At 43.9% G+C, this 20,446-nt stretch overlaps 1 protein-coding gene and 1 long non-coding RNA gene across 2 annotated transcripts in view; one reads left to right on the plus strand and one right to left on the minus strand.

The window, feature by feature from the left end:
• The first annotated feature begins 2,749 nt into the window (after positions 1-2,749).
• On the plus strand, positions 2,750-8,391 carry LOC132251207 (uncharacterized). Its single transcript, XR_009463112.1, has 3 exons — positions 2,750-3,169; positions 5,512-5,695; positions 8,140-8,391. It is a non-coding gene; the product is annotated as an uncharacterized LOC132251207 (long non-coding RNA).
• Positions 8,392-9,231: 840 nt separating this feature from the next.
• Positions 9,232-20,446, minus strand: part of LHPP (phospholysine phosphohistidine inorganic pyrophosphate phosphatase) — a 164,749-nt gene continuing 153,534 nt past the window's right edge. The window contains exon 7 of the mRNA XM_014611391.3: positions 9,232-10,947. Within this exon, the coding sequence (XP_014466877.1) occupies positions 10,851-10,947 (97 nt within the window). The 3' untranslated portion in view covers positions 9,232-10,850. The remainder of the gene's footprint in view (positions 10,948-20,446) is intronic.

Raw genomic sequence — 20,446 nt, forward strand, 5'->3', positions numbered from 1 at the left:
TCAAGAGGGCGCCGCTGAGGGGCACTTTTCACTGCTTTTTATCTGTCCTTGGCAGACTTTGGTAACTCCCCAGTTTTCAGGTTTGCCCAATCCAGGGGTCGTTGACCCTCGTGGGACTTCTCCCTCGGTGGCTACTGGATGGCATCTGTCAGCCCCAGGGGTCGTCTGCATGTACGTGCAGGTTTGGGGGTCCGTTGATGAATTTTGAATAGGGCTCTGGGAGCGGTCGATCTGGAGATATTCAGCCCCAAAAGTTGGTCCCCAGCGTTGATGAACTCAGACCGGGGCTTCTAGCCCTTGAACAGTGAAATTTAGAGAATTCCCGGTTGCTACATAGTCTCCTATTGATTTCTTCCCTTGGTTGATCTACGGTTTCCCTAGATGTTAATTGCTGTCTGCTACTGTGTTACGCATTCAATCACTGATTCACTTGCTCTTTCAGAGGCCCACCTGATACAGGGAAGGGCAGTTTGATTCCTGCCCTTGTTAACATTATTACAGTTTGTAACTTACTTCTAAAACTAAAACACATTTAGTTAAAAGATGAAGAGTATAAAATATAAGCTCTAAGAGTAATGCCATGGCACACAAATATATAAAAATACTAAAATACAAGGGGAGATACAAATTGCATACTTACAAACTTTAAAACACAATTCCTTATCTTATAGTGAAAGAAAGAGGAAAGAAGAAAAGATAGAAGAGGAGAAACATATCCAAAGAGGGGAAAGCAAATGCAGGCAAGAGGAAAAGGGGGCTTTCGGCTACAACAGTACTGACTCTACAGGTACTGGGCCAGTACTTATATGCAGTTTAAGTTACATGAATACTAATGTACTGTGCTACAATGATAAATGGTCTCCCATGCCTTAAAAGAACAGGAAGTCTAAAAACTAGTCATACAGCACTTTGGGATCTAGGAGAGTAAGTTTCCTTTTCCTATCATTAAATGTCATGTATATGCTCTTTTTTTTCTCGTGGCCATAAAGCACAATGGTGTTTCTTGCAGTTTGTTGGACTTTTGTGCATATCACATTTATGGGATGTTTTAGGAGAGTCTAGAAAATGATTTGCCACAAAGAAAGAGAAAATGGTACACAAAACAAATGGAGAATCAAGAGAAATGGGTGTGCATGCACATACATGTATGAACGTGTACACATGCACAGATGTTGAGTTTCTGACTTTTTGGGTACCAAAAATACTTAGAGCTAAATACTTCAGTGAAAGCAACCTCTTCTCCTTGGTTTAACAAGGTCATTCACTCTTTTGGTGACACTTGTATTACCTTTAACCTTCACGAGGCTTTAGGTTGTCCAGTGCTAGGAGTAGCTACCAATCACATTGACTTCAAGATCTTCTGTATATGCAGTGATGGTGGCACATGTGATTCACTCTACACTTGTGCTGCCCTCTTGGTGCTGTTGTGGCATTATCACTGGCTCAAGAGGCCAAGATACTGCAAGATGGTGCAGTGGGTGTGCACCAAAACCATCTCTGAATTGCAGACTCAAAATAATAGTGGTGGACTTGGATGTCTAGGTCTTTTTTTGCCTTTGGTATTTTTCAGACTGGCACCTCTTCACTTGCATGAGCACTAAGCCTCTTCAGAAAGCACAAAAAAGGAAGAGACTGTGACATTCCCTTGAATGATCAAACAATTCAAATGTTCATAAACAGATGTTCATTTGCCTATCTCCATAATCCAAGTGCTCTGTTTCACTTGGCGTGAAAGTAAGAATTATTGGACAAAACTCACTGTGCCCATTACTGTTCACTGAAGGTTAGACAGGTGATACTGCCAAGTTTCATTTGACTAACATTTAATGTGGACAAGTGCAATACAGCAGACCTAGTTTGAACCATTACCCAAGGAAGAGGGAATATAAATAAGGAAAATTCCCAATACCTTATTAACAAATAATCTGAGCTAAAGTCATTAAAAGAGACAGCTTTAAAAATAAAAAGGTAGTTTGACTGTAAATCCAGGCCCCCTCCCAAGGTGGAAACTGTGGTTTAGTGGTTAGGTTGTGTGGTTAGAGGCCACAAATTCTGGGTTCTACTTTTTTTTTTCTGGATAGCTCTATGACCTTACACAACTCAGACTTTCTGTGCCTCCATTTATCTATGCATACATTGCATATTAACACTCAACTATCTTGCAGTGAGCAAAGGGCAGGTGCCAAATGTCTCAAAACAAACAGTACTTTCCCTGTGTATCTTGTCTGGAAGGAATCTCATGAGGTTATCTTGTCTGGCCCCCTGACTAAAACCATCCCAGCCAAATGTCTGCCCAACCTGCTCCTGAAAATGTTCAGGAATGGAGATTCCACAGCTTCTCTGGGTGGCCTGTTCCAGAGCTTGACTACCCTCACATTATTTTGATTCCTACAACAAGCCAGTGTCACAGCACATCAGCTGCCTTGGTTTGGACATTATAAGTATACTTTGCCATTACATAATGCTAAACAGACAAAGGTCTCAAAGCCTTAGGGTTACACTTAGTCATTGAATTTCAGACCAGGCAAAGACATAAAAGCTTCCTTAAAAAAGAGGGTGCGGGTGGGGAAGTTCTGTAGTTCTCTCTTAACAACTCACTTTCCTAAATCAAGGCGAGGGTGATTTGTTTTTTGGTGTAACAGAGGACACTTGATAATTGCAGCCAAAAAGTAGGCAGGGTAAACACTAGTTGACCTAAGCCTCCAGTTAAGGAGGAAGTTCGGAGGCTGGGTGACGCAGTTCTGCATGATTACAGGACACATCCTCTCTCTACAGCTGCTTGGAGCAGCTATGCAGTGCCTATTGTAAGCAGATGAAAGCTCAGGAAGGATTGGCTTGGTATGAGTTTGTGAGGAGCAAGACTTATTGGGTTTTGGTAGTTTTTTTGAACAGTTACTCATGGTAAGGAAACTGTTTCTTCTGCCTTTTTAATTCCAGGTGATCTGAGATAGCTGAAACACTTGTCCTTACTACTTCGGAAGGAGAGAAGACAGTTTTCTGAAGTTATTTTCCTGCTTGTGACACCAACATTGCTTAATTCTCTGGGTCCTGACAGCCACAAGTAAAGATCGCCTACTGCTCCACCAGTAGTAACAGGATGTGCTTCATGCCTCTGAATATCAAGCCTACACATTTTTCTGCAGAAATACTCCCATCAAATTCTAAGCAGGTAGAAGAAAGGATTAAAGCAATCTGCCCCAGATGGCCTTTTGCAATCTGTGGTGTTGGCCAGGTGTTAATAGGGGAGTCTGGGAATGAAATACCAAGGCTATTGCAATGCCCCAGATTTCAATAAAAGTAAATAATGATTAAGAATGATACAGGAGAGGGGACCTTCATTTCTCCTCTGCAACAAACAGCAAGCTCAACCTGAACTAGCTCAGTAGCTAAATCTGCTGCCTGGATTCATTTGAGCTGCGGACAGTTTGATGGGAGTGCCCCTAACAGGAACGTGCACCGCGCTGGTAGAATTCCCATAGGAAAGTTTAGCAGAGAGGCTGGCTTTGCAGGGATTAGGTAGTGTGTGTGTGCTCCAAGAGAATCAGAGGAGATCTTAGGAATAAACACTGGGCAGGAAAATAAAGCAACTAAAAAGTCATATTTCTAATACTGCACTGTGCCTTTTTGAGGACGGAGGGGAGGTCTGTGTTGCTGCAGCCTCTCTCTTGTTCCAGATTAGCACATATCCCGCTGAGCAATGGGAGATATCCTCTGTGCTCTCCACGTTGTGTCACCACCAGGTTTACTTATGATACACAAGCCTTCCCCACCCCTGCCTGCCCTCCCGCCCCTTAAATGCAGTTAATTCAATGTAACTCGTGCTTCTGAGAAGTAGCAATTTCTCTTCCAGATGCTGGAGTGAGACTTTGATGAAAGTACTATAAATGCAGTGAGACTGACTATGGACAGCTAGCACTGAGGTATTCATTACCAGCAGGGCAGGAATATTAATATTCACTTATAGATGTAGCTCTATCCCCATTCTGAAGGTCACGAGGAAGTGAAAGTAATGATTTTACAGTGAAACTTTAGCAACATTTATTCCCAGGGGTATTTCTTCAGCAGAAAGGTATATCCTCCCCCCAGTGAAATACTGTGGAGACAGTGTATAGGGCATATTCACAGTCTTCTCTGCTAAGACTTGACTTTCAGGTTCATGGCAAACATTGCAACCTCCAGTGCCAATAACATCTATAGATCATCATAACACTATTTAAAGTAAAATATTTTACAGTGATGGCAGGGGGAGTGGTGGAGCCCAAGGCACGACTGGTATTTTACAGTAACTCTGCCCCAAACCAAACTGAAAACTTCAGCCGTGGATGGTAGCATGGGCCAGAATTAAAATGCGTCGGCTTCTAGCAGCAGATAGCAAACTTATCTTTCCCATCTGCTCCATATCCTTTTCCTACAGATACCCTATGCCCATCAACCACTAAGACTGGCCTTCATGACCCGGCACAAGTTTTGATAGATATCCAACAGAGCCACACAACAGAGAGAGTAGAAAGTTAAGCATTATTGGCTGTATCCAAAAACCTTTTGCCATTTAGAGCAGTTTTATTGCACCTGTGTGGAGTGTCTTTCCTCTGTTCTCTAACTGATGAAGTGGTAATAGGGGCTAGTTTGCAGCCAGTGTTGTATGAGTGTTTATTACCTATATTAACTGACTTCCAAATATTGTCCAAGTGATAAACATAAAGCAATTTAAACAATTCATGGAGTATGAGCATTATTCCCCCCATCCTGGCAGGATGCCCTGGAAATGGTTTAGGAAAGCAAGAGGAGTGTAATCTGATGGATTCTCCTAACTTGTCCAACTGAATAGATTTGAAACTCCCCCCCAACACCAACTGCTGGTGACAGATCCATCATCCCATTGTCTCTGAACACAAGTGTGCATGATGCAGCAATCAAGTTTATGGTGCTCCTTTTCCACACAGGCTTCCATCCTTTGGCTCCTGCCCCACTACAGCTAATGAGGAGACATCTTTATGAAAGGTTCTGGGATATGTGTTGAGAAAAAAATATCATGGCTTAGCCCTTTGGCTTTCTGTTGTATTTGCACTGCAATTAGTATAGATAACCTGGGAAAAGACCATAAAAAAACATTGCATTTTTATAGCACTTATATAGACTGAGCAATGTGGAGGTCTTAACTAATTAATGCTGGCAACACTCATATAGAGCGGTTGGTTCCAAGTTATCACTGTAAAACTGAGGCAGAAAGCTGTTCTGACTTTGCAGACTGCCACATATTTACTTGGGGAGCCAGGAGTATCCCCTAGCAGGCCCCAGTCCCAGACCCTGCACTCACACCTCCAGAGTACACTGCTTCACTACCACTGAGCTCCTACATTGCTTCCTTATTGTTTCCCAGAGTCAAGGCTTTTTCCTGTTGCAATAAAGCAGATGAAAGTTTTATATTTCCATTAAAACACCTATAAAAACTGTAAGTAGCTGTGTTGGGGTACACTGTGCACTGATTAAGGCTTCCTTTTATCTCTGCAGTATATCTCACGGGGAAAGAGTCATCAGACCAGAGCACTACATAGTGCTCCAAAGCTAGTGCTGCGTCTGGGCTAGTCTGAAACAACGAGGTTTCCACCACCATCCCTGGAAATGATACCACAAACACAGCATCAAACAAGGGATCATCCTCCAAAAAGAGGTGCAGCTGCAAATAATAGGCTAGGTAAGAAATTTGTAATAGGTTACATGCCTCCCACTACCAGTCCAAATGCCACCTTCCTTTCCCCCTGCTAAAAAGCTCACACTTGCTTGAATGCTGCTTTTTGTAGGTTGCAGGTTTCCATAATTGGCAGCACCCATCATTCCCAGCTGGGTGAAGGACAGCTTGTTTAGTTGCTGGTCTCCCTCTCTGTTGCCTGGCTGCAGTTTTTAAAAAAAGGCAGGTCACTTCTTTCTCCTACTGAAATACTGCTTCAGCCTGAGCAAGCTTTTAGCTGACCACTTCAAGCTGCACTGGAGCTGGAGGATGAAAGGATTACAGGTGCATCTGCTGCATCTCTATAGGTCTGGTCTATTCATATAAATAGGTAAAACTCCACTATATTTTCTAGTAGGTCTCTGTGGGATGCTAGGACTGTCCCTGGTATCAGACTACCCATTCAGGAGAGACAAGAATCGCTGGCCTTCTACCTCGTGTTCCTTTTGCTTGCATCAGAAGTGCTCATTCTTGGAAGAGACAGCTACCATTGTAGTGTGGTTGGAACCACTACCTTGAGGGAATGGGAACTTCATTTCCCCTCCCAGCCAGCTCTGTGAATATGTGTACCCATGCCACCCATTCCCTAAGGAAGCAGAGCCAAGCAGTCCAGTCCCCAGACAGTTAACTGTGTAAGCAGCAGACACGCTTCAGAAAATTTCCTCTGGCTCCTAAGGGGCTGGAGCTCTCTGATAAAAGCTTACGTTCAAGCACAGTTAACTTCTCAGGCTAGCGACAGACATTCAAAGAGCCCCAGCCTGAATTGATTCAATCTTTGCAGGTTAGTCTAACCTGCAGAGATGGAACCGATTTGCAAGTGTAAAGACATCCACTTTTCATTCCAGAAATACAGGCATGTACCTGCAGTGGCTCAGGCCAGAATCCCAGGGGTGCTAAAGCAGCCCTCCCTTCCCTTCCACAGGGAAGCTGAGCTTGGGGGGTGGTGACCAGGCCCCAGCAGGCCTGAATAACTGAGGAAGGGTTTAAATCCTCACCTTGGGCTGTAGGGTTCAGAGAGTGGCGGAAGAGGAAGTATAGCCAGACTCTCCCATAGTGGGGGAGGAGGGGGAGAGCCCTGTCCATCACAGCAGCTCCCTGACAGCTGGGAGCAATCTGGGCGCACAGCTCCACTGCCCAGCCCCAAAGGGGGACTCTTCCCCATCATCCTCCTTCCTCTCCCCCACCACCATGGGGTAGGGAGGGGGCTTTCTGCTCTGTGCTCTAAGATACTAGAAGTACAAGAATGTTTCTGTATTGATTCTTGTAGCAGACCCTATGACTGCCCCCCCCAAGCCCCCTCTGCAAAAAAATCCCCAAACCCAAGCACCTCCAGCAGAATTCTGGGAAAACAATACACTGCTTTTTGGTTGGTCCCTCAGGAAGGGATGATGGTGGGTAGATGGATGTGAGGTCATACTGAAGAACCAGCAAGTGGAGAACATATTGCTGTAGATGAAAATAGTATTAAGTCAAAATACACCTGCTTCCCTTGGCAATCCCACTGGTCCAGCTTCAATCTTTGGAAGAGAAAGGAGATCTTATCTCTGTGTTTTACATTAAAGAGACGAAGTGGGCCCAGCTCATGCCTGGAACAAATCTCCTGAAGGCAATGGAGTTTTACCATTGCTGAATTTGACATTTGATGCCTATAAAAGATACGATATGGTGACTGACTCAAAATTTCAATTGTACTCGATTACCTGAGTGCATCAGGTCAATAAGGCATGTGTATTCTTCGGCTGGAAGGATTTTAGGATCGTTGGGTGCATCTACCTGTGCATTAATGTGCCTTTTGTAATGCACATTAAATTAGTATCTCCAGGCACTTTTACACATGCTCCGGGGGTGGGGGTGCTTTAATTACAGCAGCTCTGAGAACCATTCTAATTAAAGCACTGTAGCGTCTAATGTATCAGCGTCCCCATGCTTCAAAATAGCAGTGAGGGCACTTGAACTAAAGCTTGTTTGATGAGCTTTAGTTCAAGTGCCCCCAGCCACCATTTTGAAACATGGGGACATGAGAAGCTGGAGGCTGCTGGAGCATGGTGATCACTATGTTCCAGCAGACTTGATTAATCGAGTCTTCTCTGACATGCTGCAATCACAGCGCATTGGAGCAGCCTCTGCATTTGTGTGCAGGCACCCTCCAATATGAGGTACCAAACTAATGCATATTAGGCTGCGCAAATGCACGCTTTTTTAGTGATGCTTAATGCACAGTAGACTATTTTCCTGTGCATAAGTATAATGTCACAGTTCTTTATATGACACTTTATTGCGCAGTAAAACAGTCTACTGTGCATTAAAGCACATGTGTAGGTGTATTCATAAGGTACAAAGGGACATCAAGGATCATCTCGTCCAATTCTCTGTGCAGGATTTGGTACATATTTATTTTGTCTTTTTACCAGGACTGGTTACTGAGAACTGAATACAATATTTCAAGATTAGTCTTTCAGAGTCACACAAAGATGGAGCTTCACCTGTCTGGACTAAAGTACCTTTGAGGAAGTTACAATAAGAAGAGCTCCTCCAGGAATAAAAAGAAGCTGCAGGGAGTTTGTTCTAAAGGCAAAAGATTTGCCTTCAACTCCCCTTGATTTTCTGTGTGTTTGGTGCCTACATGTCCTGGTCCTTTCCCAATAAATACCCTGAGTTTAAATAATAAATGGGATGTGATTGAGTGCTATTGGGTACCCAATTTAATTTACCATAAAATGGCAAACCAAATAGAAAAATGTTCTACATTATATGTAGGACATTTTTCTGGCTGGCTTGTATGGTGCCTTAAAAAGAACATGAGGCACGTCTGGGGCCAGGGTTGATAATCAGCTGCAAGGCTGGTTGGAGACCCCCATGTGGTCCCAGGGACAGAAGTGACAGTCAACTGATTGTCGGACCCGGCCTCAGACCTGTGGGAACTTGGCTTTTAACTTGTCGATGCAAGGGTACTTGTCGATCATGATCTTGGACTCCCCCTGCACTGGACATGTGGAAAGGACATGTTTGGGATCTGAACAATTCTGGGATCAGGGATCAGCTCCAATGGTGCCCTTAAATGAATGTGAGCCAAGGGCCTTCTGCTTTGTCCTTTGTGGCAGCACCTTCCACCCACTTCAAAAAGAAGCACAAGCAACTGCTCATTTTCTTATTTTCCCTGAGCTATTTGCGTAAAGGTATTTTGATCTTCAAGACTTCTGCTGAAGTGTGTTTTCCATCCTCATCTTTGCCAAGGGCAGTCTTACTCAGTTGCTTTTTAAAGCACCCCTTCCACACCAACCATTCTGCAGACAGCACTGCTGTCAAACAGATTCAGAATACCACTGACCTCAGGAGTGAATTACATAGCCACTGAGGTATCAGCTGTGCTTTCGTAACTTAGGTTTGCAGGTGCAGATAGTTGAAAACTGCCTATTATCTCATCTTGCAACCCTATTTTGGAAATTATACATTTCTGATTCTCTCAAAATTGCTTAAGGTTTGTAAATAATGACTACAACAACTAAGATTTACAGGACTGTTGTTTATTAATTCAGTAGGTCAGTTCATTAATACATCTAGCCACAAAGGGATCCATATATCAATAGTTTTATTTTTTTAATTTGTAACAACTGTACTTATTGCAGGATCTCTAAATTACTACAGTGCCAAACAACCATCCAGATGGAAAGAAAAGCAATGAAAGGGTTGACAAATGCATACTGAAGGGGAAATCTGAAAATGAACTTTGAACAACTTGCGAGAGGTGGAAATTTGCTTTATTTCCACGATGACTTTATCATTATGGAAGGCACTTCAGTGCCACAGTCACTGGCTTCTTGTGGGAGAGAGACTGAGAGGTGTAGTACTAACCCTGGACTAGGTTGTGCAAACTGCACAAAGTTCACATTAAAGGGAGTTGCCTGGCCCCAATGCTGTGCTTGGAGAGGGATCTCGCCCTGAGTTGTCCTGCACGTGGGAGGAGAGCACATATGCAAAGAGGGGAGCAGCACACAGCCCTGGTGCAGTGGTCCCACACTGCAGGCAGTGATGAGGAAGTGCCATGCCTCTGACCTCCTCTGTTTAAAAGCTGTGTATTGGGACCTAACCCTACAGGTGCTGGGTGCCTTCATTTCCTAAAGGTTTTAAGAGTAATTGATGGTCCTAGTCCCCTCCCAGGATCAGTCCTAACTAGGTCACTAATTAGTAATTGCTGAAAATCATAGGGGAAAAATCCAAGGCAATTTATTTAAGCAATAAAGTGTTGTTTATAGTTGATTGCTGCCCTCTTTATGTGTTTACAAAGATTTCCAGGCAGTAGCAATATTGAGTAAAGCTATTATTTGGGAACATAACACCCGACTAGTCAGCCTTCCACCCAGCAGCCATAAAATGACATTCAAGTGCACAAGGTCTATTCTTAGAATCTGCAAAGTAAATTAATCCGACTGGACTGTGACAGTTCAAATGTGGACATCTGTATGAAGTGGCACCGAGGCCTCGTGCTTTGATTTCAGCTGGAGCCGAATCCCAGCCCTTCTGAGAACCCACCTGTAACAGGCCCAGACTGCCCCCCTGAGGAGCTTCAAAGCCACTCACCCCCTATGCTGAGAAGTCTAGATGCAAAATGCTACTCTTAATGCTTTGTCCATATAGTGGGTGGTTATGTGCAGCCAGAAAGAAAGAGGGTAGTATTCAATAGGGAGCATCCCCAAAACGCACCTTGATGTTTGCATGCATTTTTATCTGAAACACAAAGAAGCCAGTTCTACACTCAGCCATGCCCAGGGCTGACTTTGAACCTGTTCTACACTTCGCATCAGCTCATTTTGTCTGCTCTTCCAACTGTCTAGCACTGAGCGAGACGCCAAATGGTTAGAAATTCAGAAGACTCATGTAGTCTGACACTGCCTTCAATAGGGTTGGTATTTCAGGTTAGTGCCTAAACATGACAAACTTAGAAATGGTGGGCACTTAAAGACAAATGCATAATTGTTGCTTCTTTCCTGGGGCTATTTGTACAGGGTTAAAATTAAAAGAAGATAAGGGAATTAAACAGAGGCTGAGGTGGCCTGGTATGTGGGTGGTGTGCTGTGTCTCCTCTCTTATGTCCAACCTCTTTATGCCTTTAAAGTAATATCAGTCACTTGTCCAACTGCTTCAGAATAATGTCGACTGCCTCAGCAAGGTTGTTCACATACCCATCTGGCGTCACTTCTGGGTGCTGCTCATCACAAGGCCTGCGGAGGAAAGAGAAGGGTAAGACTGGTAACAAGAGTAGTGATCACTTCAATAACAGGCATGTAAAATGAGAGAGGGATTTCACCCAGACATGAAGAGAAGAGCAGCTGTTTTGATTTTGTTCCAGTGCAACTACAGTTTAGTCTGGGAAGCTCCAGACATGAAACCTGTATCAGATTTCTACTGGCATGCATCAGGTCTGGGATTTGATGGATTTGCTTGTCTACTATTAGAACTACAGTACAATCCACTTAATCACTCCCCTGCTAAATGCCACGTCTGCTTAATTGTTGTGATTACAGAGAAACAGCATAATTGCTCTGGCTCTCAGTGACTCTAGAGCACAGATAATGGCACAGCCAGTCCATCTAAATGTTATGTCTGATGGTGTCTTGCAAGCTTTCTCACAGTACTGAAAAGGTGAGAAGCAGTGTGTTTTTTCTCACACCCTTCTTGCTGTGCAGCCTCCTTCCATGCAGGTGGATAATTAAGCCAGCCCTAATGGAGTGTTTTTGAACATGTTTTACTGTTGCTATTAGAATTATTTGTATTGTGGTAGCACCTCCAGGCCTCAACCAAGCTGTGGGGCCCATATGGCTGGTACAGTACAAACACGTAATAAGAGCTGGTCCCTGCCCTGAAGAAATGATATGCTAAGCCCTTTAGATAGACAGAGTGGGGAGGAACCACTAAGGCAGAGAGACTTGCCTAAAATCATATAGCAGGCCAGTTTCAGAGGCAAGGCCCAAGCCCCTATTAGGTCTACCTGTCTGCTAACACATGTGACCAGACTGAGATGTCCAAGTACTTTGATGACACCAGCTCATGGATGAAGAACAGCTAGTGAAGCTGAACCAAAGCAAGACAAAAGTTATGCTGGCCCTGGGATGAAGAAAGCCCTATGAAGACATTGTCTCCTTTGGTTGGAGGTACACACTTCAATTGATTTATTCAGTCCAAAGCCTTTGGATTACTCTCTAAAATGAACTATATTCTCAAAAAGTATCTGTGAATGATACTTTTTCTACCTTCTTCAGTTGGCCATGAAACTCCTTGCTATCCTGGCTGTCATGGGAAAAGGTTTAGCTAAGCACCTCTTTGTCTCCTCCCGTGTGCACTATAGCAATGCAATGTACCTGGGCAGGAAAGCTTTTTTCCTGGGCTTTCCTGTCCTTTCCTGGGCAGGAAAGCCCAGGAAAGGACCTCCACGCGGTGCAGAATTCTGCTGCACACCTCCTCAGCAACACGGGCAACTATGAACAGATCCGATCTGAAGACTTCCTACACTGGTTTCTCACAAGATTAAGAACAAGTTCAAGGTCTCAGCCCTTATCTCCAAGATGCTCTATGATCTGTGCACTAAAAGCTCAACCGAAGCTTTAGAACACGGGCCATGGTAAACCAACCTGTCCCAAAGCCACAATACAACCTCCTACCACATGTGCAATGTTTGTATGTAGGGGTAAAATGGCTTTTTTCAGTTCCAGAACTCCCTAGGTACTAAGGACCATCACAACTCTTTGAAACCTCATTATCTTCTGCCTCAAATGCAAAGCACATTTCCTGGATCTGCCTTTTCCCTTAGAAACATGTATTTAAAAAGAATCCCCCAGATAAAATGCAAACCCATGACTGGAGCAAGGACTGTAGTCTGGCTCTTTCTGGGCAGTTCTGTTGCCTTTTGGACCTGCTCTTTGTGGCCTAACAACTATGTAAGTATTTGATACAAAATAAAACAGCTTCAATGGAGAGGACTGAGAGAAATCCATCTCAGAACAGCCTAGAGCCCAGTGATTTGTGCGCTGTTCCTGGAAGCAGATTTGATTGATGCCCACAATTAAAGTAATTCACCAAATTGAATGCATCACATGTGGCATTGTTATTCAGGTGACAGTAATATCAGCAAAAGTATAAATATTTCACTGCAGGCCTACCACCCTATGAAATGGAATGAATAATTATTTTACTATGATTTTTATCAGAGAATAGGTAAAGAAAAATAATTCAATTTTGACCTGGAAACCTGAACGGGCTCTTCTTAGGACCAGTTAAGGGTTTAACTTGGAGAACCATGTTAATATTATGCTTGTTGGGCTGAGCTGAGAAATGGAGAGCACATTTATATTTTATTCTCAGTGGCTTTCCTCTGGGACCCATGGAAAGAGTTGAGAATCCTGTTGTCCACTTCCCTTTGTGCCAAGTTCCTCATTTTCTTCTGTAAAGGGCAAGACTTTGAGGGCTATATTTTCAACCAGGGAAGATGCATTTCCCATTAGATGTATAGTAGCCATGGAGACTATTATTATTTATGATTGGCAGAATTTAGCAGATACTTATCTGTACAAATACCAAATTATTTTTCAGTTTTGAGCTGAGGCTCCCTGTGACTATTTCCTTGTGGTTTATTTTTCTGAAGCACTCCTTGTTTCCGAGTACATGAATTCCTCACAAAGGAACAGACTCCTTCAGTAGACTGTGCTGCTTGAGGTTTCATTTGCCATGGGGTCAAATTGCTGTCTTTAGCTGAGTATCCAACTTCTGCCTTGTCAGTGTCATGGTGCAATAACAACAACAGATGATTATTCATTATGTTTTCCTCTCCCAAATAAGCATTTCAGGTCATGGGACAGCAATTTATAAGATATAATAGAGCAGAACAAGCAAACTAGAAACATAAAACCAGTAAAAATGTAATAAACATTGCAGGTCTGATTCTGCAGTCCTAAAACACCTACAGGGAAGTTGTGAGAGCAAAGAAATCTCTAATTTCATTTCATTGTATAGGATGCAAATGATACTTCATAGACTTCATAGACATTAGGGCTGGAAGGGACCTCGGAAGATCGAGTCCAGCCCCCTGCCCAAAGGGCAGGAAGTCAGCTGGGGTCATAGGATCCCAGCAAGATAAGCATCCAGTTTGCTCTTGAAGGTGTTCAATGTAGGCGCTTGAACCACCTCCGGTGGCAGACTGTTCCAGACCTTGGGGGCTCGGACAGTAAAGAAATTCTTCCTTATGTCCAGCCTGAAGCGGTCTTGTAGTAGTTTATGACCATTTGACCTCGTCATCCCTTGGGGCGCTCCGGTGAACAAACGTTCCCCCAGATACTGGTGGTCACCCCTGATAAACTTGTAGGTGGCCATCAGATCACCCCGAGCTTGCGCTTTTCCAAGATAAAGAGCCCCAGGGCTCTCAGCCTGTCATCGTAGGGTCTGCTTCCCTGACCTCTGATCATGCACATGGCTCTTCTCTGGACTCTCTCAAGCTTCTCCACATCCTTTTTGAATTGTGGAGCCCAAAACTGGACGCAGTACCCCAGCTGCAGCCTCACCAAGGCTGAGTACAAGGGGAGAATGACGTCTCGGGATTTGCTTGAGAAGCATCTATGGATGCAAGCCAGCGTTTTGGTCGCTTTACTAGCCGCAGCATCACACTGCAGGCTCATGTTCATTTTGTGGTCAATGATGACCCCCAAGTCTCTTTCTTCCATAGTGCTAGCCAACATAGCACTGCTGAGCCTATAAGGATGCTGCGGGTTTTTCTTCCCAAGGTGGAGAACCTTGCATTTATCGGCGTTGAACACCATCAGATTCTCGTCCGCCCACTTGCTGAGCCTGTCCAGGTCAGCCTGGATCACCTGCCTGTCTTCTGGTGTGGATGCTTTGCCCCAAAGTTTGGTGTCATCGGCGAACTTGGCCAGTCCGCTTCTGACTCCAGTGTCCACATCATTAATGAAGATGTTGAACAGTATGGATCCAAGGACAGAGCCCTGGGGGACCCCACTGGTCACAGGACACCATGATGAGTGACTTCCATCAATTACTACCCTCTGGGTCTGACCATGGAGCCAATTTTCCAGCCAGGGGATCGTGGAGGACCCAAGGCGACAATTGGCCAGTTTCTCCAAGAGGTGATCATGGGAAACCAGGTCAAAGGCTTTTTTGAAGTCAAGATATATGACATCAATCTCTTCTCCCTTGTCCAGGTGATAGGTCACCTGGTTGTAGAAGGAAATGAGATTGGTCAAGCAAGACCTACCCGCAACAAACCCGTGCTGGCTATCCCTTAAGATGTTGCCGTCGGCCAGTCCATTAAGGATGGCCTCTTTAATAAACTTTTCTAAGATCTTCCCCGGGATAGAAGTCAGGCTGATGGGCCTATAGTTAGCCGGATCCACTTTCCTCCCTTTCTTGAAGATAGGCACCACGTTGGCCTTCTTCCAGTCTTTGGGCACTACACCAGAGCGCCAAGAGTTTTCAAAGATCCGTGCTAGAGGCTGGGCTATGATGCTCGCCAGCTCCTTGAGTACCCTGGGGTGAAGACTGTCAGGGCCGGCTGACTTGAAGGTATCCAGCTTCTCAAGATGTTCCTTCATGAAGTCAGCATTAATGGAGGGCAGGGGATCACCCTCACCCGGACTTCCCTGTCCCGTAGCAGGCATGGGCATCCCATGGGACTGATGAAAGACCGACGCAAAGTACCTATTTAATAGGTTGGCTTTTTCCTGGGCGTCAGTTGTCAGTTGCCCCATCTGGTTCAGCAGGGGTCCAATGTTGCCCTTGCTTTTCCTCCGGCTCCCCACATATCTGAAAAAGGACTTTTTATTGTCCTTGATGCTCAAAGCTAGCTGGAGTTCAGTTGCAGCCTTGGCTTTCCTGGTCTGCTCCCTACAGGACCGGACCAGTGCAGAATAATCCTGCTTGGAGGTGACTCCCATGCTCCATCCTTTGTAGGCCTTTCTTTTTAGCCTCAGGAGGTCTGCTAGGTCCCTGGAGAGCCAGGGGGGCTGCTGTGCCCTCTTGCTGCCTTTCCTCCGAGATGGAATAGACTTAGTTTGTGCATTGAGGATCGCTCCTTTGAGGAGCAACCACTCTTCTTGAACTCCCCTCTCCCTGTGGTCATGGTCCCTTAGGGCCTCACTGACAAGCCTCCTGAGCTTGTCAAAGTCGGCTTTCCTTAAGTCAAGGACTTCCGTGTTGCTGACTGACTTGCCAGCTTTTCGGCGGATGGTGAAGGTGATCAGCTCGTGGTCATTGTCACCCAGCTTCCCACTGATCACTGGGTCACTGACTAGGTCATCCCCAGTAGCCAGTACCAGGTCGAGCAGCGCTTTGCCTCTTGTTGGCCCATAGACTTCTTGAGTCAGGTAGAGGTCATCCATGCACGAGAGGAAGCTCTGCGACCGCTCAGATTTTGCTGAGCGATCCTCCCACGAGATGTCTGGGTAATTGAAGTCACCCATGACAACCATGGTCCTGGAGCATGCTGCCTCAGCCAGTTCCTGGGCAAACTCCTGGTCAAGCTCAGGACTTTGGGTGGGAGGTCTGTAGTAGACTCCCACCATTTTGTCCCTTGTGCCATGTTCCCCACGGATTTTAACCCAGAGGGTCTCCAGCCGTCCACCCTGGTCGCCAATATCGGCTTGCAGGGACGTGTAGCTTTCCTTAACATAGAGAGCTACACCCCCGCCCCTTTTCTCTACACGATCCCTCCTGTACAGGGTATAGCCATCTATCCCCGTGGTCCAGTCATGGGTGGAGTCCCACCAGGTCTCCGTTATCCCCATGACATCATAATTATTTGCATTGAGATAGATTGTGGCGACTCTTTCTAAGCTAGACCACTCACATTTACATGGAACAGTCTGTAAAGACTACTCACGAAGACAGATTTTACATGAATTTTCAAGTAAACAGCGTTCTTTAATTAACACAAAGATCATAAAATGAATATCTAAACTAACAAAACAATGATTGGCTTCTAATATAAGGTTCTGTAACCTGGATGATCTATACACCTATATCTCCATCTCTCTCTCTCTGTATGGTATATAGTAACACTGTGCGCGCATGCATGCATATGTCTGTTTGGAAAAGGACAAACCAAGCTCAAATACTCTAAGGTGAGGTTGCACACCTCAAACAGCTCAATTTCCCCCTGGTCTGTCTCAAACTCTTAACAGTAATAGAAAACCACTAATAATGAACCGCATGTAAAATGCTCTAAAAATATTTTGCAAAATGTCATACCTTTCAGGAAGGATGTAGTTGAGAGTGATTCTAAAAATCCATCCATCCTTGCAAATAGTATTTAAAACAGTTGTAAATTGAACAGCTGTTAAGCTACTGAATTGGTCAGTCCTCTTATTTGATATAAGCTAATTACACCTGCAAACAAAAGACTATGGCCAGATTGTTAGACAAGGTGCTGAATACACAACTGTTTTTCCTATGCGTGCACCAAGCGCGTGAGAACATTAAACTATTTTACTGGGTCAGTGTAGCTCTCAGATGACAAGGTCTGAGTCAGCATCGTTGTCCCTGATGATATACAGAAATGTGTTTTTATTTTTGTGCGCCCATCCAAGTAACATGCTCACATTATGCAGCTTAATCAACAAGCATGAAATCCCGGCTCACTTGATGTCAATGGCAAAATTCTCATCGACTTACGAGGGGATAGGATTTTTCCCTCAAGGCTGTTTCCCCTTACCCATGTAATTAGTCCCATTCTGGGGGAATACTGCCATCAATAAGGGAAGCAGGAGCTGTCCCTAAATCATGCTGTTCAGTAGGGACAGCACGGACTATCCATCTTTCCTGGCCTGGTTCTTACACTGCACTCTTCGCTGCAGCATCTCTGTGCTAGGAGTCAGCAATATAACAACTGCCATGTGCTTGTTCTCATTTCAGGGTGGGAAATGCACGTTCTATGAGATTTGTTTTAAACAAGACACATAGCACTGTAGAGGTGGGAAAAGAAACAAGAGGTGGTGAGATGTATTACTGAATGAGCATCAATGCCTGTGATGGAGTCTGAGAGCACTGGCTGGGTACAAGTCAAGGAAGCAGAATGCAAGTATATGTCCTGCAAGATCCCCAAGAAAGCCTTAAGGGTGGACGCCTGCCCTGATCTATGTCATCTTTGCAATGCATGAGAGAGATTGAAGTCAATGGGACTCAAGAAAGACTCTGAAGTTAAGCATATGCTTATGTGTTTTGCTGAATAAAACCTGCACAACGAAGCTGTTTGGAACAGACCATCTTCTTATTCTGTGTTCAGAAAGTGCTTAGCACAATGGGGACCTGATTTGTAACTGAGGCTCATAAGTACAGTGACAGTAAAAGTCACAATAGTAAGAGCAGATTCAGAGGGTTTATTTAATTTCAATAGGGTTTACCGTGCAAAGTTTTACTAGGTTTTTTTAGTTCTATTTTTAGGTTTCTGTAAGTGGCCTAAGGGGAGGGAAACTTAATAAATAAATCAGTTTGTATAGTTATTATGGCACTGTAACTCCCTAGCAAAGCAGAACAACGAGACTCCCACAACAACCCTGTTCTATTCTACTAATTGTAAGAGAAGTGTCTATTATGGTTGACACCAATACATGAACGTTTTCATGTGGCCATTGTTTTTCATCTTGCAGTTTTGCTTTGTTGATCACAAAGCCAAACAACAAAGCAATGGGCTTTTTCCTAATTCAATGCTGGTCTCTGAAAAAGCCATCAAAATGAAACCTTAACCAGTAACTCTCAAAAGCCAGTGACAAGGGAGGCATTTTCACAAGCATCTAGTGAGTTAGGAGCCCACTTTCAAATGCACACAGACAATTTTACAAAGATAGTGAGGCTCCCAGAAATCCAAAGAGGCATCTAGAGGGATTTACAAAAACACCTAAGTGTGTCAGATGCTTAATATACTTGGGGACTCTTGTAAATCCAATGGCATAGCTGTCTAACTCTTTAGACTCCTAAATAACTTTGAAAACATGATTTCAAGTCACTTTTGAAAAAACAATATAGGCTCCTTAGACACACTTGAAAATATAGGCTCCAACACTTGAACATTTTGCCTAGGAATAACTGTTGCCCCATTTCCAGTCCTTCCCCCCCCCCCAAACAACGCTAAACTATCTTTATATTTTTGAAAACCTGTATTATTATAGACATCACGGCAGCAAATCAAACCAGAGACCGGAGATTTTGTCTTTAATTAAAAAAATAACTAAAAATATGTTTATTTGCTATTTCTGTTCCAGAATAAACCTATGTTGTTGCTAATTTTGAGAGGAAGGCCTCCAGATCTTTTATGTGGGACTCTGGTGGTTAAGAGAGAACATAAATCAAAACAAAAGAAAATTATATTCTGTAGCTAAGTACTGAACCGTCAGCATCTTGGCCAGTGCACAAAATTGCATGTGAAAATCAACTGCAGCCTTGGGAAACACACTCGTTAGTGGAGCAGAAATTCTTAGAAATGATGCAACGTCAAATTCTTGTTCCATTTGGAAGAAGTGTTCTCCAGCTCAAGTTGGTAGTGATTGCTGCACTGTATGTGAAAGGAGTTTGTGGTCTTACTCCATTCCCACAGCAGAAAAACCCTGCCTATAACTGGGACTAATTACCACCTTGTTGGCACAGTAAGCAGCAGAGATAAAGCCTGAACCCTCTGACCTATACAGGCAGTGCTTCAAGGTTGGGATTTCAGTGTACCTGTTCTGAGGCTGAACAGGGGAATTCATTCTCCAGGACTATTGATCTGCCATACTCCATGAGGCAGTGGATATCCTCTGAGGTTCTCAGCATATTGGTTGTCATCATTAAAGATGACTTGGCAATGTTATATTCTGACTAGCTAAATTTCCCAAGTATCTTCAGTCAGAAGGGTATTAACTGTTGCAGTCCTTAACTGCTCTGTAGCGTTGCTGTGCTCTATTAAACAGCTGTCATGCTTCAGTCCAGAAATGGTTGCCTGCTTCTGATGGATGAAGTGATCTACATATTAGTTGCATGTTACTTCGTAAAGTGCCTTGGAATCCTTTGAAGTAAATGAGCCTCTATAAATATACAATATTACATACTGAAGAGACTGCTAGTGGAGGCAATGTGTTTACATGCAAAGCACATGTTCCACGCAGCGACTTCCTCTGTCTCTCCAGAATTATTCTTGTCTGTTACAATTTTCTGGTAATTTGTACTTTTGTGCATGTGTGGTTTGAGGTGCATGGTTATATATTTTTTTCTGACACTCACCCTTAAACACACAACAGGCAGAGAGAGCCGTGTATCAGAAAGGAACGCACGTCTTAGGAGGTTTGTTAAACAAAATGTTCTTGTTGGGTCATACGGAGCTGAAAGCAAAACTGCTTAATGAGGCAACAAGTGAGTTATTTCAAACCGAATACAAAATGTTCATGAAACGCCGCATGAGAAAAACAGACACGCCAGTTGGAATGTCTTTCTAAAGTACTTTGTTTGTATTCCACTCTACCAAATATATGGAGGACAAAAAAGGAACAGCTGAAGTACTACATGTATAAAATATAAAGGCTTAACACGAGAGTATTGACTGGGACAGTTGACATAGATTGCCATGGCCACAGGGATGAAAATAGCTGGATTATTCAGCTCAACCTGAACTAGACCAGCAGAAACTTGACTTCAGAGAATAAGAGCAGATGGGAACTGACTAGCACATGATTAATATCACAGATTAAAATT

The sequence above is a fragment of the Alligator mississippiensis genome, chromosome 6, assembly GCF_030867095.1.
Source record: "Alligator mississippiensis isolate rAllMis1 chromosome 6, rAllMis1, whole genome shotgun sequence".
Classification (NCBI taxonomy): Eukaryota; Metazoa; Chordata; order Crocodylia; family Alligatoridae; genus Alligator; species Alligator mississippiensis.